The sequence below is a fragment of the Falco naumanni genome, chromosome Z (assembly GCF_017639655.2).
Source record: "Falco naumanni isolate bFalNau1 chromosome Z, bFalNau1.pat, whole genome shotgun sequence".
In the NCBI taxonomy this organism is placed as follows: Eukaryota; Metazoa; Chordata; class Aves; order Falconiformes; family Falconidae; genus Falco; species Falco naumanni.
This window is the reverse complement of record NC_054080.1, coordinates 7,380,005-7,407,320: the sequence shown is the minus strand read 5'-3', so window position 1 is coordinate 7,407,320 and position 27,316 is coordinate 7,380,005. Positions and strand designations below refer to the sequence as shown.

Genomic DNA, 27,316 nt, shown 5'->3' with positions numbered 1-27,316 from the left:
CCAGTTTTGTGTAATGAACCATCCAGATTTATCTACTTGCTACAAATAAATGCAGTGCAGGTTCAAGTTAATTCAAGTAAATTTTTTGTCTTTTCCACTTCTTCTCCCCTCTAGGCCTCCCAGAAAGGACCAGTCTAGATAGAAGAGGCCTGAAGTACTTTATCTTCTTTCCTTTTAGTAAAAGAGTTATGCGGGTCCTTGGTGAAGCAGGACAGAAGGACAGCTTCTGAAAACTGAAGGTCCTTAAGGGCTGTGCAGCAAAACCCTGGGTGCACTAGTGGACCTTAATGGCCCTGACCAGCCTCTTCTGGGTCCTCCATGTGGCCTACCCAAGAGACCTCTCAGCCGAGGCCTGGGTCTTTGGTCCCTGCCTGAGCTATATCCCAGGTGTCCTAATGTCTGTCTCCACCAGAGCCATGTCATTGACTGGCTGTGGACCCCGTTGATTCAGACATTCTAGTTTGAGTTTGCACCTGCCTTATCACCTTGGTCCTACCTAATGATCACGGAACGGTGCCTGACTCATGGTTACCTTCACCAGACCTGATCCTGACTCCAAAGCTGTGAATCATCTTCCTGGCTTGACCTAAGATTTATGTGATCACCATGAACTTAGCTGATGATCTGGACTCTTGGTTGAAATCTGACTATCACCTCTGGGTCTGCCTTGCTTGCCTTACTTAGGGACTGTGGGGATGGCCATATCATTGTGCTTTGCTCTCTGCCCCTCAGGGAGCAGCCACCCTTTGGTGATCCCTGACACTGTGCTTGGTTGGGATCTTTTTTGTTGTGCCTAAAGATAGCTCATCATACTGGCTTAGGATTTTTCTGGTGGCAGTTCCAGCCTGCATAGCAGTTCAGAAATCGTCAGTATAGGCAATGGTTTCGTACAGTGGTGTTTTCGTGATTCTGCTGCACAGAAAGAAGCCTGAGTGTATGTTCAGGAGCTCAGAACCTTTTCTTACTCCTCTGTGCCTGTTTAGCTTCTGACCTCACCTCTCTTTAGAGCAGTATGTGCAGCATTGGCTCATTAGGACATTGACAATGGCTGTATGATCCACTTTGGCTCTCTGTAGCCTCTGTGCCAGTCTTTTCTGTACCTTCTCAGAAATTTGTCTCAAAAGGTAGTGCTTTAACAGAGGTCAACATGTCATATTTTTGGGACACACTACGGAGGTCCTGTTGATGTATGCCGGGAGCTAAAGATTCTGCTGCAGCTGTTTCCTCGTACAGGGACTACATGAGTGGAACTCGGACGTGCAGAAAAGATCAGGTTTAGAAGTATGATAGTCGCAAACTGCAAGCGGCTCAGGAAAGAAGTTGTTTGCATCATGTAACTTGCTGCATGCTTCCTTCTATTCTGCAGTGAGGCTGGAATGCCATTGCTACCTCTGACTTGTGGCTAGCTGAGATCAGCTTCACATGCTTCCAGTCATCCTGTGCATGGTCCTCTGTGGATTGCGTAGGGTGCTGGCAGCACCTTTAGACCATTTCATCACAGAGGAGTGTCTCTCTTGCTGTCACCTGTGTAAATGAGTTATGTTAGTTCTCTGGCCTAGTATCGTAAGTCATGATCCATTCAGTAACTTCTTCAGAGCAATCATACACTACACTGTGAGTAGACCGATTTTCCTCCAGACAGGTTCGTGACACTAAGATTTGGTGGAACATGTATCACAGTGAATTGTAGAATCACAGAATGGTTTGGGTTGGATGGGGCTTTAAAGATCATCTATTTCCAACCTGCCTGCCATGGCCAGGAACAGTCATCATGTCTGTTTCACATCTGTTCGCTTAGAGGCCTGTACTCTTCATGACAGCATTCTACAGGACTTGCAAACGTGTTTCCACGTTTACTGTAGGTCACCACATTGGCTGCTAAACTGTTTGCTGTTACACAGCTTTGAAATGTTTCTGTCCTGTGGTTGTCCAGTCAGATCAATGTCTGAGGAGAAATGCCTTTTCATATCCCTCTGCTGAAAAATGGACAGTGATGTGCTTATTCAAGCAGCCTGGTCAGTGGTCTTCAAAGCTGAATGCTGCCATCAGTATTTTGAAACCTAACTGTGGGATATATATGATATCTCTCAATCAAGCTTTGGATACTGAGATGTCTGCATACCATTTGGTCATCAGGGACTGAATAAATGAGTTGTCATTTCTGAGAGACAATAAAGCTGTGAATATAGAAATAACCATATGTGAAAGGAAATTCACTTCTGGTGGTTCCCCCTGTCCAGTTCTTCCAAACGGCTGTGGATGAACTAAGCACATGTGAAGTTCAAGCTAACTTCTTCCAAAAGTTGGACTGTCCAATAACATGCTTTTGTTATCCAAGCCCACAAGAAATAGCACCAGTCTTATGTAAAAACTAGTCTGTGTCTGTGTTCCTGGCATGCTTCTGCAGCTGTAGAGACTGCACTCTTTAGTAAAACCCGTGGTTATTGGATGAGTAAAATGAGATGTAACAGTGCCTTGCGGTGATAGTTCTGGGTAGCTCAGCTGAGTAGTTTAAAGGTGACTGCCCTGAGCCAAGAGCCTCAAAAAATTGTGAGCTGTGCAGAATGATACACAACTTTATGTAAGCTGTGTGGGTCAGCAGTTGAGAGGTGTTACCGGACCAGCACTTGTTTCAAATACCTGTTGCATTATTACCATCAATTTTGGTTGATAGCCAGGTTCAGTGATACACCACCATGATTTGTGCTGATATGAGAGTATGGCTTTACCCATCCATAGTGTTGTAAGAAAAAGCTTGTGTAAATGATGCATGAATTTTTGTCATATCTGGATCTTTTGTATATTTTCATGTCAAATTTAATCACGTTACATTTTCTTTACCACAACAAAGCCTAACAAAGAACAAAAGAAAATTTAAGAATGTGTTACCCATAGTATATGGAACTTTCTATAAATCCTATAGAGGTGGTTGGTTGCTTGCTTGCTTGCTTGGTTTTCTCCTTCCAGAGAAGTCTTAGGATCTGGATTGTGCAATGCATCCTATCTTAAGGGTTCTGTGCCTTACAGCTGTAGTGAAAGACGATTGTTTAGCCTTCTTCCCCTAGTGTCTGCCACTCTAGGAGGAAATTACATGGTGGTCTCATCTTTCCTTCCTGTTTTCTAATGCCTTTATATTGACCATCACCTGGTCACATCACATGTTCTAAATGTCTGTATGTTTCTGATGAGTTCCAAATATGACTGATTCAAGGGGTTTCAACTTCATTCTTCAGGCTTTGATAAGTGCCATTAAACCACTGTTCTTTTACCTCCTTCCTTTTGTCTGAGGGTTGACTGCTTGTCATGGTGCATATGTTTGTGCTTTTTAAGCAAAGACAGAACTTACTGTATGCTTGCCTCCATTTTTTTCCTTAATTTTATATCAGAGTTTTATGTCAGCCATGAAATTAACCCAGTGTTTTCCACTACCTTCAAGCATCTAGAAATTTGTGTATACTTTACAACCTAAAATTCTGAAGGGCTTTTCGAGACATTTGTAGAACATATGTAGTATTAACCAGTAAGCCTTTGCTCTGATGATTATGTAAGTGTTCATTTGCATATAGTGTGATATGCTTTGTCATATATTAAAGTGTTCTCTCAACTTCTTAATGACATGAATAAAGAGGGATCTTTGAACTTAATATCTTTAGTTTCCAGCTGAAATATATTTTGAATGGTCACTGAAAGTAAAAATGTAAATTTTGACTTTTTTCTGAGTTTGGTAATGTGTTCTAAAAGTAATATTACTGTGGTATACCTTTGGCTTCTATGTCCACTTCCTTTTGATCTAATGAGGACAGTATTGCTTGGGGCAATCAAATAATTGTAAGCTTTCTTTGTTCCTCAAGAGAGGGGGTAGAGTTTCACGTTACAGGAGACAGAGCTAACATTCCATCGATTTTTGTGATGTCATTTTTGGTTCTTACATCTTGGATCTGTCATTTCTGGCTTGCTGCAGACTCGGGCAGTCATTTCATGTCAGTTAAACTCAGTTTATGTTTTTTAGTTTTCAGGAAAGGAGAAAAATTCCCCGAATAGCAGAATGTCTTTTTTTTTCTTTTCTTTTTTTTTTTTTTTTTTTTTTTTTTTTTAAGTTTAAGACTTAACATTGGAAACCCAGTGATACAGATATTATTTACTTGTTATTCAGAGGGGAAAGTCACTAACAGAGGCAATTATGCATAACACTTTCTTTTGCCATTCTTAGAAATTCAAGGGGCTGGCATGAATACATCTGTTTGGAACTTTGAGAAAATTCAGATGTGGATGCAAAACTCACAGTTCAATCTCTAAGGCTGCAAAACTGGAATAGCAAATTAGGGAATTTGTATTCAGAGCTCAGCTCTGCTACTTAGATCTATGTCTATTTAAAAGTGATTTGTGAATGCCTAAAAAAAATATCTAGGAACTTTGAGGAAAAAGGGAGGTACTGAGTACTTCAAAATTGCAAAGGTAAGAGAGATTTGACACATAAAAGTACATTTCAATCAATTTCTATTTGTTTTCGTCTTTTAGAGCTTCCTTTTCAAACTACTCTGGCTCTCACTCTGACACTTTCTACATAAACTGTTCTGCTGATGTTACATCTGCAACAGAACTGCATAGGAACATGGTATCAACTCACTGCAATTTGCATAGAAGTGCAAATTTGTTACATTTAAAGAAGTTATAAAATTAAAATACTTAAAACCATGTGGTTTTGGTAATAGTGAATTGGAGGCAGCTCACAGTCTTTTATAGTCTTGACTGTGCTCAAATCAGAGTTCCCTCGTTGATGTGACATGATTATATGTTATGATTACAAGTGTTAACCTTTCAAAATAAAATGTTCAGTTTCTTCTTTTAAATACCAAATGCTTATAGGTATAATACTTGCTGATATTTGTTCACTGACAGTCTCGCTTGTTTTCAAACCTCACATATTTAAAGTTGTGGAGCGTTAGATTGATGTTTCTTTTCACTCAAATGTCATATTCATCAACTGTATTGTGCTAGCAGATTGTTAAACAGACAAGGTGACTTGCAGAGTGACAGTGTAGTGATGTGATGTCCCAAACCATTAAAATACAGTAATGACGTGTTTTTTTCCTTTTGTTCAATGAGTTTTTGCAATGCAGTGGTTTTCCTGTAAAACACAGGTGAGAAGGTTTCTGAGTAGATCTGTTGCTTGGAGAAAATCCTAGTTAATGAATAACAAAACATGGAATTCAGTTGCAACTTCCCAGATAGTTGAGAAATGCCAAAGACTTAGGAAGAACTAATGTAACTGTATTTTGTAATGAGAAAAAGATAGTTTCATTTTTGCTACAGCATAATATATGTGATGTATTTTACTTTCTTACATAATCAGTTTTGCAGGATAATTTTTTTAAGGTATAGTAAAAAGTATTTTATGATTTTACTTAAACAGCCTCCCAAGAATACCACAAAAAAGGAAGGAACTTCTGCTTAACATTGTATCAACTCAAATGTCTTTCTCAACTTATCAAACTCTTTTTATTAATGGAAGAAAAAATTGAAGAGCTCTCTGTGGAAATTCTATTGGTGCCTTCATTTATGGAGAGGAGTAAGAATGTTCAAGGTAATGAAAGCTTTTCCTTATTTATTGATTCTACTTTATGCAAAAGGATAATTTTAAATGGTTTTCAACATTACCTACGTTATGTCATCATCTTTTGTAAACAAGTGTATTGCCATATCCACTGAAAAACTTTTTGAAATATGCAGATTTACATTTGAGCACAATGACCTGTGGAAAAGAGCTGATAGTGTTGTGTAAAGTTGTGATGTATGGTAGCTACTGTTAGAGAATTATAATGAAAAACTATCAAACACTGTAACATAATTTCTGATATTGAATTATCTATAAAATCCTGTGTTTTGTGTAGGACAAAACAACGCATGGAGCCTAAATTCCTTGAAACTGTGACTGTTTCTGAACTTGGCCTTGAAAGCTGCCTTTTTCGAGGGAGAACACTGACTTGAACATACATATGCAACTAAATGTTTTAGTACACTGCCCTGCTTTAACACACAGCTCTCACTAATATGTACTGTCTTTACTATTGTGCTTATCCCACTGGCTTCAGTGAGTATTTTGTAGAAGTAGGCTCTACATAATAAAGTAAACTGCATCACAATCAAGCCTCGGGTCTGCATTTGCTTTAGATTCCAAGCTCACTTACTCATTTAATTGCATTCATGTCATATGACAAGAACACAAAGTCCTGAAAATTCAGGTGAATAATACCTTCCAGGTCACAGTATGTTCATAAATGTTCTTCTGCTCTGCTACTTCTGCCAGTAGAGAGACTCCAGGTCACCAGAGAGCAAGTGATTTCAAGAGCTTTGATTGTATTGCAGGAAACGATCAGACCAGAAATGAGGCCAGGCTGCTCAGGGAGAGGGGATAGGTGGAGTCAAATACTTGGTATCTCTGTAGTCAAGCTGCAGGCTGAGAAGAAAGGTGTTTTGGGAATGTAGTCTCAGAATGCTAAATTGATAAAAAATAATAATAATTAAAAGATTAAATAAAATTTGTAAGGCACACATTTTGTTGGTGGATTCTTCATCTGAAATACTGACACTCTGAAATAAAGAAATACAGGTTAACCTATGTATTTTTAGAATATAAATCAAAGCTCAAATAAAATTTGCATTCAAGTTCCATTTTTGCTATTGGTTTCAATGTATTTCTGCCTCCAATCTCTCAGTTCTACTAATTCTCAAGAAATGTTAACCTGTTATACACTATGTTTTATGTTTTGTGGCATTGATACTACATAGAGGTGTTGCAGTAAACTTCCTATAGGGGTAGTGTGGAGGATAGGGCATACATTCATTAAGGGTAATTTTAAGCATTCTTTTTATTTGTATATTCTGTGATAAAATGTAAAAAATTGAAGAACTCTTGAATGGGAAATTTCTTTGACATGTTTTAACTAACTATAAGACATATGATCTCCAATAATTCAGATAACTTAATGATTTCAATGCTAAGAAGAAAGATTTTGCTTTCCAGGAGTGTATTTAGCACTTTATCCTACAGGCATTTCTCCAAGCTTAATTACTTTCAGAACTGTTTCTCAGAAGTGTGTTAAGCCTTCTTCGAGGAATATTCTTTTAGCTAGCTAATCATGTCTAAAGCAAGTCAGTTCTTCAATGGTACCTCTACTTAAATTTGAATGGGAGGTATTACTATATCTTGTTGTAGGAGTCAGTCTTCTGGGTAGAAGGCCTGTTCTAAAGAAAACATAAAATTGCTTTTACACTGAATCATAGTTGAAGGTAAAACTTTTACAGGTGGATGTTATTGAGGTCCTCAAACATACCTTTGTTTTCAGTGTTGCTATTCTGATCAGGTGGTTATACTCACAAAACTTTGCTCAGTTATATCGGTTTCTGGATAATATATGAAGACGAGGTACGGCCAGAGAAATTTAAAAAAAAAAAAATATGTCTGACTAGAAGAAGGGTTTATTTGTGTTATTTTTGTTACTTTCACTTCATATTGTCAGAAATCTCAAATCCAGTGATGAAGTGAAAGATGATTTGATATGGGAGAATGTGAGCAATGTTCCCAGTAGTTCCAGGTTCTGTTAATTACCAAAAGGGATTTAAGATTTTCTCTGTTAATGTCCTTTATTGGGCTGATAATCTTATTTTTTTCACTGATGAAGACTGAGTTTTCATAAGAAGGATTGATTAGAATCCTTGCTTTATTTTCATCAAAATGCATTATAATATGTGACTGGAAAATGTAACGGCTCTCCTCTGTACTTATTTAGAAACCTTCTTCCTAGAAATCTTGTTTAATTTAACAGAATCTAGAGTGCAGATCTGTCCAAAGCAGCTTTAAATTAACTAGGGTACCAGTAGCAGGTTTACAATGCAGTGCAGGCTGCGGAACCAACCTAAGCAGCAGAGCAAATTAGCCCGGACTGAACCATGGTCTGCTGTTGCTAGACAGTTACCTGTACTCTCTCTCACTGGTTTAAAGCTAGGTTGGGTGTACCCAAACTGTCACTGCAGTGTAGGCATATCCCAAGTATCAGTGCTGTGAGAGTAGTACTGTGGCAAATTAAGGGAAGCTGGCCAATTCATAAAAGGTAGGCTAATATCCAAGTGAGCGAAAGTTTCCCTAGGCATCACATAGACTGGAACCTTGCACTTGCTTCCTTTTCTTTTTGGTTGCTTTTAGTATTCACGGGAGCCTTTTTATCTATGTAACTCATGCAGAGATGCAACAAAAATAATGTTTTTTCATGTGCTTATGTCAAGTGTTGCGTTTATGTGTATAGCTGTTTCAATGGCAGTTTGAGTTGATTTTTGTTCAGCATATTCCCTAGTACTTCGATCTTGATATATAGAACATGTGTAAAGTTCCATCAGAAACAAAGTAGTTCTTTGGATGGTTCCTCTTTTAATTTTTTTTTTTGTCCCAAAGATGGCATCTGAGTTTTATCTAAACCAGACGGTTTCTTGGCCCTCATTTTTCCCTAAACCCAGCGATGACAAAGAGCAATGGCTGCATAAATTGGATGTAAGAAGAACACTTAGGGTTTATCACAGAAGAATCAAAGATTTCATATCTTCTGACAGATTGTTTGTACTCTTAGGGGGTCTTAAGAGGGGTCAAACGGCTTCTAAGAGTTCCTTAGCTAGATGGTTAAGGGATTGTATTAGGGAGGCGTATGTAGTTAAGGGTAAAGAGGCTCCCAGGGTTTGTAAAGCTCATTACACTAGGACTATAGCTGCTTCTTGGGCGGAGAGGTCGAAGGCTTCCACATTGGAAATTTGCAAGGTGGCCACCTGGGCTTCTCTTCATACTTTTTCATTGCATTATTGCTTGGATGTAGTCTCTTCTGCGGATTCTGCTTTTGGTAGGAGGTTGCTTGTGAACCAAAAAAAGAACAGTGAAGAAAAGAAAGACATGTAGTTCACAGTTCTAGCTGGCAACAAGACAAGTTTCTTTGCAGTGTGCACAATGGAATCCTATGAAGACCAATTTAGGCGGTTGAAAATAGATGTTAGAGGGAAGTACTGCCTACCAGTGTTCTCTGATGGTAACCCCATGGCAGACAATAGCACCAAAGGAAACAGTGAACCAGAGTGAACTCTGTAGGGAGATGGATGTAGAGAGTTTTTTTAGGTGATACGGATAGTTCTCCGAGTTCAGTTTGAGAGTTCTGTATCCAGCATCTTCTGGAATATAATCAGGATCATCATTTTGCTGAGTTGTTTTGCACAGATTGAAAAAAATTTCTATGAATTGCATTTTCCACTCTAACTTCTTTTCACTATTCTCCATCCAGTTCTTCCTGGTTTTATTTTTTGGCTTTCCCTTACCAGACCTAACTTAGCATGTATTCCTTAGTGAGCAGTATGTACATGCCAAGTTTTGTGCTTCATTGCGAGTTACATTAGCATTACCTAAGCACAATCAAAAAAAAAAAAAAAGTGGTATAAATACACATTTTATCTAGTGCCAGTGTAGTGTTCAAGTTTTCTCTTAAATAAAAGGAGAAAATAATGAAGAAGTTTTCCAACAAATAAATGATGATGTGATTTCATTGCATCTCTGAACTTTAGTGTGGCATCTGGACAAGACTGCTACTCTACCTTTCTGAAGAAAGATATCCATATTTCTACAAACATTTACAGAACACTTATCCTCAGTGTTGCATAACCCCACTTTGTTCCACTACAAGCAATAGGTTTCAGAAAATTGAAGAAGTAACCACCTTCTGTTTTTTCTTGACCAGATGTTTAACCCTTTCTTCTGCAGGGTTAAACAAGACTCTATCTTGTCATGCCTACTGTGATGAGATAGTCTACTTCACTATTTACATTCAGTTGAAATTCCTGAAATGTTCTGACATACCTAGTACATGCAGCATCACAGGAGTTACTCTCTTTGAAGGAATCTGGAACATTCAGCTGCAGTCAGGGGTTAAGTAAGAGTTTTTGGGTTAGGATTCTGCCAAATTGCATTCTCTTCCCATCTTTAAGGTAGATTTCTCTTCCCTCTGGCTTTTCAGAAGCCTCTTGTTGAGACTTTAAAAAAATCAAAAACTTCTAACGTACTTTCATCTGTCTCTCACTTTTTTTTTTTTTTTTCCCCGCATTCCAGTGAGAAAGGTGAACTTTGGACAGATCAGATAATGAGTTCCAAGAAAAGCTTTTTCCAGTGGAGCTCTTTGAAAACACTGTGGGCAAAGTTGTCACGCCCTTAGGTTTACAAGCTTTGTCTCAGAGGACTGGGAAGATTTGCAAAGGTCTTTCCTTCGCAGCATAAGAAGAAATCCTTTACTCTATATCCATTTTTGGAAAGTGAAATGAAAGGAACATGGAGTCAAATTTATGAGGTGCATCTTCTTAATGGACTTTTGAAGTTGTAACAAATCAAGAAAGGAAGGTGTGATTTTTGCTTTGGTCTCAAAGAAAAATGTTCAGGTAGCTTCTTTAAGAAATACGTAGGTTGAAGAGATCAATCCAAACTGAAGATGGAATTTACACTAGGAGAGAGTTTGATTTCGGATGTACGTTTTCTGTATGTGTGTTATGCAGTTTGCTCAGTATAGTACAACAAATAAAAAGTCCATTATTGAAGAAAGAAAGCAGAAGGGTTTTTAATCTACAGATAATCAAATATTTTTGTTTCTTCTGCTTACTTATATTTGTGGTGGAGTGTTATTTCCCATTTCTGCAAGACATAATATTTCCAGTAGAGTTTCAATAAAAGTTCTGGCTGAGCTGGCTGAATCCAACTAGTAAGCAGCTTTGATTGTGCTGTTACCTTATTCGCAGTTAGTGAGCTGTCATACAAAACATTTGCTTGATGCTTTGCTATACTGTGCTGCACGCAAGATGATGTCACAATGACTGTTCTTATGACCCTAAATACTACAAAAAGAACAGGAAAGGTGTGGAATTCTGTAGAAAAAAATAATTTAATAGAACTTCTTATAAGGAAGAAAAAGAATTATGTTAACAATACAAGAGGTCTCACTGTCATCATTATTACAAAACCAGAAAAATACTGAATTGGAGAAAGAATAAATTACATTGAAGACAAAGGGGATATATGCAAAAATATTAGCTTTAAACAGAATAATCCCAGAGAAATTTTAATACACATGAGGAGGGTTGGCTGAAGAGTTTTGATTGTAAGTGAAGCACTTGATTTAATTTGGTTTTGAATATTTACTGACAATGATTCAAGCTGCCTGGCTAGTAAACTGAAGGAAGTACACAAAATATGAGCAGTTTATCAAGTCTGTGGAACATACAGCAAGGACTTGTGATTAATCCAGTCTTCCTTAATAACCAAGAAGGTTGCAGGTGTAGAATGTACTCTGGAAAGGGGAGCAAGTATGAAAAACAGACTTTTCCTTCATTCTCCATCTTCTCCTGTCATGACATTTGCTTCTTTCTGCGCCCTTTCTGGAAATTCTCTCCTCTAAGCAGCCATATAAGAAGGATCGCATACATTTCTGTTTGTGCAAATGGAATCTGAGGTTTGGAGTTTGGGAGAAGAGAGGAATCAAAGAATTAGTGCAGCAAACTATGTCTGTCTTGGTAGTGATGCTTCCTCCATCCCATTGTCTGCCTTCCTGTCTGCAATGGCAAACTAATTTGGGCCGAGTAGCTTCACTACAGCAGCTGTACCAGTCTCCTAATAAAGCTGCACTTGTTATTTCCCATGGGAGTTTGATGATTAGGGCAAGACTGTCAGAAGACCCATGAAGAAGTAGCAGGACAGGAGGAGGGCAGTCTGATATGTGTCTCCGTGGAAGTAATGTTTGAGAGGAAGGCTGTGGTGTCATTTGAAGTGCAGAGGCTTTGCGGGGGCTGTGTCCAGCGTGCAATGATCAATGAAGAGTGTGAAGGGAGCCCTTGCTAGCTGGAGGTTAAACTGGAGAAGACTGAGGCCAATTTTACCTACATGGAATTTGGGAAGAGTAAAAACTTGCAAAACCAAAGGAACTCAGTAAAAGATAGGAGACTTGACCCTAAGGCTTCTTTGGGAAGACCAGAAAAGGTTTTATATATGTGTGAGCCTGCGTGTGCATAGATATAGGGCAAGAGTGCCCTGGCAGTTAGTTAGAAAAGGAAGTGGGGAGATCTAGTAGAACCTGTTAATTTAAAAATGGAGGAACATTTAAAATGGCTGATGCTGGCGGAATCAGCATGTGGCTCTTTTGCCTCTTGTCCTTGAGGCAGAAATCTGCCATCAGCTCGATACCTGTTTATCTCACATATGAGTTCTTAACAGGTAAGCCAGCAATTACACAAATAAAGAAGGATTTTAGTTTAAATGTTAAAGATTTTCTTTAAAGTCTTGATATAAAAAATTATAATAGCTGATCTAAGTAGTGACAGCAAGAGGATGTGAATATATAGATATTCAGTTGTTCTTATAGTTAGAATCAGATGTTTTATCTACAAAAAAGGAGAAATGAGGGAAATTTGAGGTTAAAAGCACAGAATAGAGAAAAGGGAAAATACCCAGTCATTTAGGGTTTCTTTTTAAATTCTTCAGTAATTTCTGAAGAAAACTGCAGGTAAGCTTATCATAAAATACATTAAAACATATTGAAAAAAGCAGTAAGTTTATGATGCTGTCTGTAATGAATGCTGATCAGGGACCTAGATTACCTGCTTAGTCTTTCCTGTTCTATAGTCTACCATTTTATTTTTAGTTTTTTCCAGCTCAGATCTGTTTTTCCCCTAACATCTTTTGAAAATGTAAACAAAAACAGCACTAGAGGAAAAAAAAACCAAAAAAACCAAACAACCAAACCCCTTGAAGCTTTAGAATGCTGTATAGGTGTATGAAAACTGGACTGTTCATTTTCGGAGGGTGAATTGTTTAGGGGAAAGATAAAATCCAGTTTGGGCACATGAAATCCTATGTATATGCAAATGCTGGGTATTTCATAGAAAGAGAAAACCTTTGCCATGTGTACTATCAGTAGGTTCAGGTGACTGAAGACCTGTAAATTTATGCTTAGAAGATAATCTTTAACAATGCTTGAAGGCACCTAATCATTTAAAATTTACTGCTTTTAATTTCACAAGATGCATTAAATAAGGACTCTCTGCAGCTGTGCTGTTTACCAGCTTTATGCTAGGAGGCAGATATTAGAAGTACCATATTGTTTGGTTCTATTCTCATTTTCCTTTTGAAGCACAGACTCACAGAATGGTTGAGTTTGAAGGGACCTTTGTAGGTAATCTGGTCCAACAACCCCTGCTCAGGCAGGGCCATGCACAGCCAGTTGCCCAGGATCATCTCCGAACAGCTTTTGAGTATCTCCAAGGATGGAGACTCCACAGCCTCTCTGAACAACATGTTCTAGTGCTCAGTCACCCTCACAGTAAAAAAAGTGTTTCCTGATATTCAGAGGGAACTTGCTGTGTTTCCATCTGTGCCTGTTGCCTCTTGTCCTGTCACTGGGCACCACTGTGTAAAGCCTGGATCTGTCGTTTTTGCACCCTCCCACAGGTATTTGTATACATTACTGACATCCCTGCCTGAGCCTTCCATTCTCCAAGCTAAACAGTCCCAGTACTCTCAGTCTTTCCTCATAGGAGACGTGCTCTGCTCCCTTAATCATCTTCATCACCCTTCGTTAGATGCTCTCCAGTATGTCTGTGTCTCTCTTGTACTGAGTAGCCCAGAACTGGACACAGCACTCCCCAGCGCTGCATCGAGAGGAAGGATCACCTCCCTTGACCTGCTGGCAATGTTTTGTCTGATGCAGCCCAGGATACCATTAGCCTTCTTTGCTGGCTCATGTTCAACTGGGTGTCCAACTGGATCCCCAGGTCCTTTTTATGCAAAGCTGCTTTCCAGCTGGGTGGCCCCCAGCATATATGGGTGCGTAGTTTTGTTTCTCCCCAGGTGCAGAACTTTGCACTTCTCCATGTTGAACTTGTTGAGGTTTTTGTGTGCCGATTTCTTCAGCCTGTTGAGGTCCCTCTGGATGGCAATGTGACCCTCAAGCCACTCCTCACAGTTTGGTGTCTGCTGCAGACCTGCTGAGGGTACACTTTGCCCTCTCATCCAGATCATTAATGAAAATGTTAAACAGGACTGGACCTGAGATAGACCACTAGTTACTGATCTCCAATTTGACTTTCTGCCACCGATCACCATGCTCAAGCCTGGCTATTCAGCCAGTTCTCAACTCACCTCACTGTCTGCTTATCCAGCCCATACATCGAGCTCGCCTGTGGCTTGTCCCATAACAAGATCTTAGGGGAGACAGTGTTCAAGGCATTACTGAAGTCCAGGTAGACAACATCCACTGCTCTCCCCTCATCTACCAGGCCAGTCATTTCTTGTAGTAGCTTATCAAGTTGGCCAAGCATGACTTCCCCTTGATGAAACCATGCCGAGTACTCCTGATTATTCTTTTGTCCATAATGTGCCTGGAAGTGGTTTTCGGGATTAGCTGCTCTGTCACCTTCCCAGGGATTGAGGTGAGGTTGACTTAGGTCTGAGATGCCTTGGTTCCTTCTTCCTGTCCTTCTTGAAGACAGGAGTGACATTTGCTTTCTTCCAGTCTTTGGACTATTCTCCCAGTTGCCACGATTGATCAAAGTTTATTGGGAGTGTCCTTGCAATGACATCTGCCAGCTCCCTCAGCATTTATGGGTGCATCCCATCAGGGCCCATGGACTTACATATGTCCAGTTTGCTGAAGTATTCCCAGACCAAATCCTCTTCCACCAAGGGCGCATCTTCCTTGCTCCAGCCTTACCCCCAGTCTCTGGGAAATGGGATTTCCCAAAGGCGAGTCTTGCTAGTAAAGACTAAGGCAAACAAGGCATCTGGTACCTCAGCCTTTTTCCCAATCTCATTGAGCAATGGGTCCACATTTTCCTTGGTCTTCCATTTGTCACCTGTGTACTTACAGAAACCCTTCCTGTTGTCTTTTGCATCCCTGGCCAGATTTAGTTGCATTTAGACTTTATCTTCCTAACTTCATCTTTGGATGTTCAGGTATTGTTTCAGTTTTCCTTTCAGGTTGCCCACCCTTGCTTCCACCCTCTGTATTCATATGTGTTTGAGGTTAGCTAGGAGCTCCTTGTTCATCCGTGCAGACCTCCTGGCATTTTTTTTTCCAACTCCCTTGAGCTTGGAGGAGGTGATCCTGGAATATTTACGAGCTTTCTTGGACTCCATTTCCATCAATGGCTTTATCCCATGGAACTTTTCCAATCAGACCTTTGAAGAAGCTAATATAGGCTTTTCTGAAGGCCAGGGTTGTGAGCTTGCTTTCCACCCTCCTTCCTGCCCTTTGGATCCTGAAATCCCCCATCTCATGGTCATTGCAGCCAAGGCTGGCTTTGATCCTTACATCTCCATTGATCCCCTTCTTCTTGGTGAGTATGAGATCCAGCAAAGCACCTATCCTTGTTGGCTCCTCTGACACTTGGAGGAGGAAGGTACCATTAATGCATACCCAGCACCTCCTGGGTTGCTTGAAACACTGATGGAAGTGATATCTACCCCAGACAGTGGTTTGTCCTTGTCAAAACTGGGGCAATATTCCCATTACTCCCAAGATTTATGAGTGAGCTTTCTACCAGCCCTTCTTAAGGAGCTTCACTTGTTCTTGTTCCCGTCACCATTGTTTTGCTTATAATAACTGTACTAATTAACTGTCTTTTTATTCTTATCATACTGGCGTTTCCAAATAAGTAAAAACTATAAAAATACATTAGTGTGCAATTCATATAATTTATTGAACAAAGAATAGAAATTAATTTCTACACAGCTGTTCTAACGTTATCTGTTCTCCCTAGGAACAGGTGACTGCACAATCAGTATAGAAATGAATTAATGACAAAAGAAACTATATTTTACACATTACATGTGCGTTTGTATAAAATATGAATACAATGGGATGTGGATTTCATCATGTTATATAAAAGGAGCTGTGTATAACCTGAATTTGACTTTACCATAACATTAGTATTCCCCTACATGTTGTTGAGGGGTTTTTTATGCTTCATATTGATATATCAGAAGGTGTTTTAGGCTGCTGACTTTTCTACAGAATTAATCTTAACTTTGATCCCTTTTATCATACTGTGCAGGAGTTCTGAAGAAAGCTAGTGGGGAGCTTTTAATAGGAGAAACTGGAGCAAATGAAACCAGTGTGCTTCCTGAACAGTTACTTCAGGTAGAAGAGGTGAGTATGAAAAGAGTCTTACACTTTGTAGGGGATTTTCTTTTGTCTGTGTCTCCAGTGTAGTCTTTCACCATGTTCATTATAAACACCTATTGCCATAGTTTCATTATTTAGCTACTGCAATTAATTTTTGGAGCAGGTAAGATGGAATAAAATCTTACAGTATTCATGAAGAAGTGGTTGTTATTTAAGTTTTAATAACAAGATGGATTTAACATCAGAAGTATAAGATATCTCAGAACAAAACAGTAAAAATGCTAAAATTTGATAGTTTTCTTCAGTGTTAAATATATTCTCAAGTACAGCAGAATCTTAAAAAATCTGTCAGGTTCTTAACATTTGATCATAATGATGCTTCCTATAGGGATAAGTACTCACACAATGTCCAGTTTCTTTGATGCCAACAAACTACTGTGTAGTAAGCACTATGCTTTGTAAAATGTATGTATAAGATTTAAGTTTTAGTCTGGGTCCCATTTACTACTAAACAGATTTTTATTGTTGAATGTATGGGACCTAAATGCTGCGTAATGAGTCCGCTATTTTGTGATAGTGGAATTTAATTTCCTAATAGCTCAACTGTAATGCTGAAATGACTTTTTAAAATGTGCTTTGAATCAGTTTGTGAAATGAATATTCCTATATTTTATAGTTTACAAAGAACAATATTTTGAGAAGATTGAGCTTTACTTGACCCAAGGTCAAAAAATTTTAAAAAAGGAGAGAGTGCAAGAATGGGTGCCTGTGGGCGCTGTCTCTGTGCTCACTGGGATTGGGTGCTGGGAGTGGGGAAAAGGAAAGGAAGGAGGAGGCATCTTCTAGACTGAAGTAACCTGGAAGGGATTAAATTCGTAGCCCTTCTTTGTCTTCCAAGTTATTATTGTAACTGCAGCTTCCTAGGAATCCTTCTTTTCTTTTCTCCTGCTATGCCCTCATGGTGGGGATCTTTACTATACATCTTATGCTGTTAAAGTATTCCTCTTGGTGCAATTCTCAGTTGGCCACTTCTGGTAAGGTTTGTCTGCTGTATGTCATGTGAGCAATGCAAAGTAAGATTAGTGGAAAAGTAATGATGTCCTACTGTGTCTTCTTCTCACAACTGTTATGCTTCAGATAACTTCAGAAGTCTCTGTTTATAGAAGGCTGGGAGCTGATGTAAACCGTAGTGAAAGCCAGCATTGGCTAAAAGCAAGAAATCTCTATTTAAACATTTTAATATTTGCTAAAACGAGCTCTTGAGAAGTGAAATCCAGTTTGGCTGTGTTAAAACCAGCTTCCCTACATGTTTTCCATTAATATTCATGGTTAGTAACTTCCAGTTGTTACCTTACTGTGAAAATTATTACAGGGTATCAATTGCTGGATTATTTGTTAAAATATTGAAAATAGTTGTAAATGTATTTTCCTTTGTTAAATAGATTCTGTTAAAGATTAAAAATAACATGAAGATGAAGCATGGCTTTTAAAAAGCAGTCTTGTTTAAACAGGGGGTTTTGTAAATTTATTTCTTAAAAATTTGATGACAAATTTAATAGTTACGTGTGTTCATTTTTGTTGAGTGTATATACTGCTTTTAATATGATGTCAAGGCAAGCAGAGTATATTTTAAGTTATTAAAATTAATTTCAAAAGGTGGTGGTGTCCTTTAATTACATAAGATTGCATATGTTTCAGACAATAATAACACTGAATAATGAATTCGGGTTGATTTAACATAAATATGTATTTCAGCCTATCTTACTGAATTTTGGCTGGAGAAATGCGTTTAAAGACCTGTGTTCTTCTGTGGCGCACTGTGTAACAATAGCAATCGAGGATTTTTCAACTAAAATTCTTCAACATGAGCAGAAAGAAGAGTTTTCAGCTGCAGGCTATGCAATGAGTCTTGTAAACAACCAGCAAATGAGGGAGTCATGCGGAGCAGTCCAACAGGAGGAGCAACCAAAACGAATTGCTAAGGCAGGTATCAAAAGATCTGAAGTTTGAGGGGAGACAGAATGCCAGGGCTGTTCGCCATCTACACTTTGAAGTACTTACAGTACCATTAATATTCTATTTCTTATATAAATGGAATTAAGAAGAAAGTGAGAGGCATTACAATATGAGACTGAACAGAGCTTTATACAATGGCCCATAGTCTATACTTGAAAGAATTAACTTTTAAACTTCGCTGGCATTCTCTTTTTCATCCAAAAAGTTCTAAAACATTCTGATTTGTATCTGCTCTGTTACCAAGTGTCTCGATGGGAAAATGCTGAAAGCTTTGAAGCATAGCTATAAAGGGATTTCCTGTATTCATATCCTTAGACATGCCATTTAACTAATCAGCATAACCAATAATACGGCCAAATTATAGTTCTTTGATTTGGCTGAAAGGTCATTTATGACAACTAATTAAATTGGTTTTCTAAGGGAATGTGTGTTGGAAAGTTCTTTTATTAAGTAAGCTTTGCAACTGTTCTGGCAAATTTGGAATGCTCTTAATAAATGTTTGCTTAAAATAACACATAAGCTTTTGGGAGATAATTTTAGAAAGATCAATGTACGAATTTACTAAGAGTGACAAGTTTGTTTTTTCAGTATTAAATTCAGTATTAAGAAATGTGTTTGTATATTTTTCAAAATAGATTAGTTTAGAAAATTATCTTTGTTTACAGGGAATTAACCTTATCCTTTGTATGCACATCTAATGAAGTCATAAACAAAATTAAGGCATTACTAGCTTAAGATGGTTTTGGGTTTTTTCTCCCCAATATGTATTATGCAGCTTTAAAGCAAGGAATGAAATAATAATTCATTTACTGTAGATAAACGTTTCTTCCCTATATAACAGAATGAAATGTTTGTAAAGCTGATCTAATGTATTTATGTTTTATGCCAGTTTCATTATTCAAGAATCTGGCCCTAGCGTGTGTAAATTAAACAGCGCTGCCAGAATACAAATAACTTGATGGCACATTTATTTCTCTCAGTTTTGTTCTGACATCATGGAAGAACTTGACACATTGCTTCCACTGGCTCTGGCATGCAGAGATGATTCTCTTCAGGAAATTAGAGCAAACTTTGTAGAGGCCTGCAGCAAAGTGGCAACAGCTGTCCTGGCAAGACTAGAGGAGAAAAGCAAAGACGTCCCCTCCAAGGCTCCCCTGCAAGACTTGTATGCTGCCCTTTCCACAGCAATATACATCTTTCAGCATTTTACAATGTATAGCAATTTAATGAGAGAAACAAGCAAAAAGTGAGTCCCGCTTACTTATAATGGTTTAATTCAAATATAAATAATACAGGACCTCATTCCATTTTGGTGATACAGTGTGGTGGTATTTTTCCAAATTGCATCATATTTTTTAGCACATGCACTGCATGGACTATTTATGGAAAGACCTGAATCAAAGCTATTGATAATCTAAAGCAGCCATTACAAAACAAATTATTTATGTTTAAGATCTGCGTTTGATTTGCAGATCAATATTTTTTATTTATTAAGCTTCAGTAAATAGGATTGTCCAGTGAACTGAACGTACTTTGCTTTCATATAAATAAGGGGCCAAGGCCTTAATTTCCTTTTCTGACCTTTGCGATAGCTGAATTTTCATAAAATTTGATTTAGCCCATAGCAGTCTTAGAGGACAGTATAAACGTACATTCCTGCAGTTCTTCCTTACACAATCTGTATTCAGAAATGTGAAAAAATACATCCAGTGCAGTTTTAGAATTTATTTTTCACTGCATGCAGAATAAAACTTAAGAGAAGATACGAAGTAGTAGTGTAATGTCTAAGGCAGTGTTTGGCCTGGGGGGGCAATAACTACACTTGCTGTGCTTTTAGGAGATTTTGACGTAAGATATCTCTTTATTGGCCCTTGTGTTTCTGGCCATATCTAATTCAAGAGTAGATACTGGGCGTTCTGGGAGGGACACCTGAACTATAGCAATTTTCACAGAATGTATGATTTGTAAGGGGTTGTATGCATTGTTGAGATACTTTCCCTCTGACATTTTACTCTCTCCTGCATGAAGCACATCTTTGTGAATGGGAAGTCTGGGCCAAACTACTGTTCAAAAATTCTACTTAAGTCTATTATGAAGGAGTTTTCACATACCTGACAAAAATATTCCCAGGGCTCTGTGTTTATGTTTTCTTTATCACACTAAGTGCTGATGCAATTACACTTCAACACAGAGTGTCCCAATAACCGAATGACAAATGTACTTTTATCTCAGAAAATAGGATGAAGTGATATATTTCTCAGTGACTTGGTTAAATGAAAATTTATAGGTGAGCATATATTTAAAGAACTTGTGAAACAAAGACCAGATATTTTTTCGAAAGTGAATGCTAGGTTCAGGCTCCAGGACCAAGAGGAAATGAATGATTGATACCTAATAATCAAAACCATTTGCAGTGCTGGGGATTGTTACCTCCTAGTGCACAGCCTTTCAATCTTTGCCTCTTTGATCATTCTCTCTGAACAGACCCCTGTTCCTAGTGCCTGTCCAACAATATCAGGAATTCATCAACGTTCTCCAGTTTCAAGTTACGAACTACTGCGTCAGAGTTTGTGCTACAAGCATTTTACAGGATGCTGAGAGCCACCACTGGGATGACTACAAAGCTTTTTATGAGGTGTGAGGTTAAGTTTACTGTGCCTCCCTTTTACAAAATGTGTTTTACTGTTTGCCAGCTCTCTGACTAATTAGAAGCATAAGATCAGCATTATTTTTACATAAAGATTATTGGAATTTGCTATTTTGAAATATCTGTTATTGCAGGCAAATGTCTCTGTAGAAGTGGTGTAGGAAAGCGTAGTTATTTAAAGATTAGATAAATCATTACCATGTAGTGTTTGTGTCAATTGCTTAATAAAATATTGTGTGATGGGTTCAAGACATTTATATAGAACTCGGTAAAGAAGACACTGTCAGTTGAACTCTTCTTATAGAAAGTGTGACATACAAAAATGAAAGACAGCTATTTTTCTCCTGGAGATTTTTAATCTGATTCTTTGATTTTTACTTTCAATTGGTTCCCCTTTTTAGCTTTTGTGAGTAAAGGATGTAACAAAGTTAGGTGGACAATACTCCCCTTAGGCATTCAACAATGTATTTCTGAAATAACTAGTGTCATTTCACATGCATTTTGAAGTCACAGGTCTGCTTTTAAACTGTGATCCTAATGATTCTATGAAAAAAAACCCCTAAGGATCAAGTAAATTGTTATCATTTATTGGAGATTTTTCTTCATCTCAGTTAATGCAGACATAGACTGAGATATACTGTTTAAAATTATTTTTACTTAATAAGTGAAAAGTATCATATGATTTTTATCAATAGTAACTGAGATCCCCTGAAGTCCTGCCCTTCCTTATCTCATTTGCGGTATGAGAGAATTAGAGTGGTTTTGTTAAGCATTTTCGAGAATTCTTACATGAAAGAAAACTGTGTGATATGTGTATTCTACAGATGTAGTGTCAAAAGCTGCTGAGTCAGTGATAAACATCCATACTGGACAGGTGATGCAGACCTTAATATGAGTACTCTATCAAAATGCCCACCCCTAAAAGACAAGTAAATAAGTGTTTTACTTTTTTTTGAATGTGAGCCCAGGTGTCCTGAGTTGGTAAGAAAGTAAGAAATTTAGTGGCTCTTGGAAACTGATAAATCATGGTATGAACTTCAGTGTCTGCAGTCCTGTTTGTTAGTGACCCAGTAACTTATTCACCATCGAGGAAACCTAACTGTCAGAAATAGCTGCCTCAAGAAGAATATGGATTAACTAAACAATTTTATCATAAACTGATCAGAACTGCTGTGTGTAGGAAGGGATGAAGAAAGCTGGTATCTCAGCTCCATACACTTGCAGGACTCAAGGTGGAAGGTATGCAATTTTACATCTTGACTGTACTGGTTTTGCTGGGCCATGGCCCAAGGACAGACTGTGATTTGCTCAGTGCCTTCAGGAGATATGATGCTGAGCAGCTGCTACATCCATGGCACTCTTCTAGGCATCCCAAGTGGAAGAGGTTGGCTTAAGACCTATTTCTTGTTACAGAGGCAACATCTGCTGAAATTGCTAGCAGTGAGAGGTGGCTCCTTCCAAGACCTCAGCTCAGCAGCTGTGGGCTCTGCCTCTAGAGTCTTGCAGTAGTTGCTGAGCTTAGAAAACAAGAGTAGCTTGGAGCCAGGTGCCAGCAGACCTTGCCAGTCATCAAGAGCAGGCGCTGGTATGAGCTCCCCCTCTCTCAGTGGGAGCACTCTCACACTTGTGCAAGTCAGAGGCTCATAGTCAAAAGCATCATGACCTTGCTTCTTTAGGGGGAAGCTGCACTTGGTGTTCTGCTTCTGCTTGTCTCCTGGGCAGTCTCGCTCTCAAACCTGGTTTAGGTCAGGACCTTCGCTACTCTTTCCCCTTCGCCGGCCAGATTTGAGTATTATATGCAACTGTACAAGGTTCAGTCCTCATCTGTAACTCCCAAATGCAGTTTCATAAAGGGAAAATATATTCAATCCCATGTACTGCCACAAAACAAGCAAAACCTTGCCTGTCCTTTGGGTTTGTGTGCATGAGCAGGGCAGAAGGAAGAGGAAGAAACCCTTCTTTCCTCATTCTTGTATTGTACACTTAATTACAAACTAAATGGCAATCCTAGACGTCAGGGGTCACGTGAAGTTGCTGTCTTCTTTTTCCCCAGTAATACAGGACATTCATGTGGTATTAGAAAGAATATGTGATAGCCTTCCGTTCCATTCCCAACTAGTGACATATTGACTGATAAAACTGCTTGACTTACTTGATGTGTAAGTCAACCAGAGGGAAGACAAAACCACTGAAAGACAAAGGGAAAAGGAGGAAGGGGCAGAGGACAGTGTCTGTGTTTGATTACACAGAGCTGCAGTTTCCATATTCATTTATTTGTACAGTGGTAACATCTAAGGAGAACAAGATTGTTAGCAAATGGTTGTTACATTCTGTAAAAGAATTTTCTACACTGTTAAAATAAGAATAATGTGTTTTAAAATATGTTTGGATTTCCATAACCAATTTCAGTACCTGCTCACCTGTCTGCCCTCTGAAGTGCCCCTAAACCAACAGTGGTAACCTCAATTAGAAGAAAAACCAAAAGACCGATTACGATTAGAGGGTAAACACAGAGATTATAATCACTGTGAGATCACAGAAAGTTTTGCATGTCTTTCAGGAAAGTTAAGCAGAGATTTTGTGAGGTGCAAGGAGTAAATCTGTGGTAATGTGGGGTCTGAGCAGAGCTGTAAGTGCAGTTCTTGTTCAGCAGAGTCTGAGCTGCCAGAGAGTGAAACTCCCTGGGTTCAGGATCTCACTGGTAGAGTGCACTGAACACCCACTGTGCCACGGGGCCAGCTCTCCAGATTACATTTTCGAGCTGGGCTTTTAGTGTAGCAGACATCTGCTTAGCTTTGGGAACTTCTGTTTTCTAATAGTCAAAGAATAAAGAATTGTCTGTTCAAAGATAATATTGAGTGGCTTATGTAATAAAGCGCAGCTGCTTGTTTCCTGATATAAAAGCTAAATAAAAGCTCACATCTGTTTGTATTATACGGAGCCTGCAAAAATAGCAGATGTTTACCCATAGAATTGTCTAGAAACGGCAACAAATAGAAAAACAGGTCAGAAAAGGGGAGTCGATCTCATCTAAATCTTCAGCAAAACTGTTGCTTCTGCACTGGAGGTATGATGTTAGAAAAGGTGTATTACTCAATTTAGTGCTTTAAATTAAACAAAGTGGAGAAAATCAAGCCATTTGTGTTTGTAGTTACATAGTTAAACAGTAAAACTCACCAATGTGCAGTTACTTAAAAAAATAAATAGCCTACGTTACAAAGTCAGTTTAGAATTGTATTTCTGATTAAGTTTTTGAAAAAAATGAAGGTTTTTTTTTTTTAAATTAAAGATACAACCAAAATAAATTAGCTCACAGTAGGCATTCAAAGTAATTTATTTTTTACCTGATAAGTTGCTTCTGTAACAGTTGAAATATTTTTGCAAAGAAAGAGAAATATTAGTAAGATGTTTGTAAGGTAGAGTTAGACTTTTATTTCTGGCTAAGTTCTACTGCAATGTACCTCAAGACTAGTCATGGTAATATTATATAACAAAACCAGATTTAGAGAATTGTTTTAGCACTTGAGTTATGCGAAGTTATGAAGTTATGAGTTAGAGTTATGAAGTAAACTTGTACTTGCTTATGATGATGTTTCAATATTTCATGCAATAATACTGTAATTTTATTTCATATAAGAAAAATAGCATATTATTTTAATATGTCCATAATTTTATTGGGTCCATTTTTGGTCAATATAAGATAATCCTAGTTTACCTCTGTCGAAACACTTGTCAAGTACTTGATTGTTCAAAATACCAGAGTTATTGTTTGCAGTTTGTCGGTTGAAAGAAATATGCTTAAAACAGTTATAAGACGTCCATGGTTGTATGTACAAGGAAAATCAGGCATATAGTTTTCTTTCACAACTTATCTGTGTTACATTTTTCTCCTTTGCATTAGTGAAATGTGGAAAGTTTGACAACTTAGTGATTTGTTTGGGTTTTTTTCCTACATGAGATTTCAGAGATTCCTATGCCAATCATAAATTTAATGCCTAGAGCAGTGGTCACAAGTTTGGTACTTTGGTACTTTTGTTCTCTGTCATAATTTAACCACTTTTTAGTATAAATACACTTCAAATATTATGGCAGAGAAATACTAAATAATGACAATTTCCAATAATCTGCTAATGTGGTGTGTTTAAACAGAAGCCAGATTACTTTGTTCTATAATTATTAGAGAATGGCTATCAAACTCTTAGAGTGTGTTAAAAATCACGGGGTGGTTTTATATTTCTCATAATTATAAAATGTCAGCAAATTCTTAAAGTATTCCTCAACTCCATTGGAATGTGGGAAGTGAAGATTCAAGTCTTTGTTCTGATACAGCTTCATCACAAGGCTATCTTCAGAATAGGTATTAGTTTAAATATTTAAAGGTGAGTTGAACTGTGTACTTTCAGATACTACAGATTAATCACTGTGATTTTGACTCCTTTGGATTTATCTCTGTGTCTTATAGAGGTGATTCTGTATAGACAATGAAATATTAATACCAATCCAGATTCCTTCGCTGGAAATATTTAATTTCAGTGAGTTGCCATTATGAGATGAAAAAACTACCCAACTAAAAAAATCTCAGTATCTCTTATTACCAGTTTAATTGTTCAGTTGTTATTTTTTTCTATTCCTGTTGCCTATCGATGATATACAACCAAAGTTTCATAATCATGGTTATGTGTGGCATTGGTGAATCTGAGGGAAAACATGCTTAAGTGGTTACATAATTATTTTCTTTCAAGGACACAGAAACTGTTATATTAAATTCATCTGACTCTTATAGTGAGTACAGAATACCGTATATGTTTTCAAACTACACTTGTAAGACTATGAGTTTTGAGAACAGGTTAATTAAGGATTTAAGAGGTCAAATGCTGTGGTTTGGTTTTGTGGCATAACCCTAGTTTTGTAACTGAAATGGAACACATGTTTCCTGACTAATAAAGACGTTTCATATCTTGTCAAGGACCATCTTTTGGTCATCGTGTACCTGAAACTTCAGCTGTTTCTTTTCAGATTTAATTAATTAGATTTACAGGAATTAAATTGACATTTTGGAAGGTGTGTTTTTATTATTTAATGTGTGGTGGTTTTGCCAGGGGGAAAGATGCTCATTCTCTGTCCAGATGTGGCATTACTTCTGCTGTGCTCTTCATCATGATCTGTGGACTATTCTACCTCCCAAGACAGCCCAGGAGATTCTTACAGATGTACTAGAGCAATCTTTGGCGATGCTGTCCTCCAGATATTGTCAGGCCTGCCCCAGTTACAAGAGAACACCACAAATCAGGTAATGATTATATATTTAATGCATACTTTTAATGGATAAAATAAGTAAATCTTGGTTTTCTGTTATGCACTATTTTGATTCAGATTTAGATGTTAATGAACAGAGCAGAAGGGGTAGGCACAATTTATGTATTTTGATGTTCATTTTAATTCAATATATTTTGTATATTTAATGTATTTGGTAGTCATATACTAAACCACGCAGAATCAAAGACCTCTTTCGAACTCTTGGTGAAATTGTTCCATAAACTGCTTGATTAGTTTGAAAGCCTCATGAACAGTGCCCTGAGAAGTGGTGGTGCAACAAAAAATGTGGGCAGATTTGGCAGCATCAAGGTTAGAAGTCAAGCCCTTGATTCATGAGGAAAACTCCATGTGTTCCAATGGAATGTGAGTTTTCTTTTCATAGGGCTTTTCAAATCAAAGAGCTGTGAGGTCGCATCAGAAGTTTTGCCAGAATGAAGCCAGTGGTGCAGAAGGAGAGAGGAGGAAAAGACCATTCCTTCTGCTGTCATTTTAGGAAATACAAAGCTGGACGTTCTTGTTGGGATTCTTGTGTTTTGCCAGAGTGGAGGGTCTCATTAAGGAATACTGAAGCAGGTGCCTCGAGGTGGAAGCTTACCCTACCACCATCCTTTCTCTTTCTATCCATTGTCTTGTTTTACTGAAGAAATCAGTATATTTCTCATCCTGCCCCTTTGCTATGTATCTTTCTTTACATGATTATGTTCCTCTTTTTAGATTTTGAAATTGATGTAGTCTGTGGTGGCCATGCAAGTTAAAAACTTAACCGCTTTTCATTTTTAGGAGATGACGGACCCTCAGCAGAGATATGGTCTCTGTGAGCTAGGAGTTATGTGCTGTCAACCTAAGTTTTATTATGAAAAGAAGCAGTGTCATGGAAGCTTAAGTAATTTGCAGAAGTTCACAGTCTTGGAATAATTGGGAAAAACCCCAAAGTTTTATTCTGTGTGTAAAAATACCTGTTTGTATGGTCTATTCCTGAACTAATTGACCATGATTAGGCCCTTCTGTACTTCAGTACAGAGAGGTGTCCTGGAAACTTTTCTGGAAGTTTCTTGGGAAAAAAATGCCCTGATATATGAATATTTATTGATACAGTATTTCTTAAACATAGTATTAGTCAATTCTGTAATAATTTGCTTCAAAATACTGA

The 27,316-nt window shown here is 38.0% G+C and overlaps 1 protein-coding gene across 3 annotated transcripts in view; it reads left to right on the top strand.

Moving 5' to 3' along the window:
• Positions 1–27,316, top strand: part of KIAA0825 (KIAA0825 ortholog) — a 253,339-nt gene that overhangs the window by 67,676 nt on the left and 158,347 nt on the right. For all 3 annotated transcript variants that reach the window (XM_040580892.1, XM_040580893.1, XM_040580894.1), the window contains 6 exons: positions 5,414–5,584; positions 16,117–16,211; positions 17,943–18,170; positions 19,184–19,449; positions 20,688–20,838; positions 25,950–26,140. In XM_040580892.1, the coding sequence (XP_040436826.1) occupies positions 5,414–5,584; positions 16,117–16,211; positions 17,943–18,170; positions 19,184–19,449; positions 20,688–20,838; positions 25,950–26,140 (1,102 nt within the window). The remainder of the gene's footprint in view (positions 1–5,413; positions 5,585–16,116; positions 16,212–17,942; positions 18,171–19,183; positions 19,450–20,687; positions 20,839–25,949; positions 26,141–27,316) is intronic.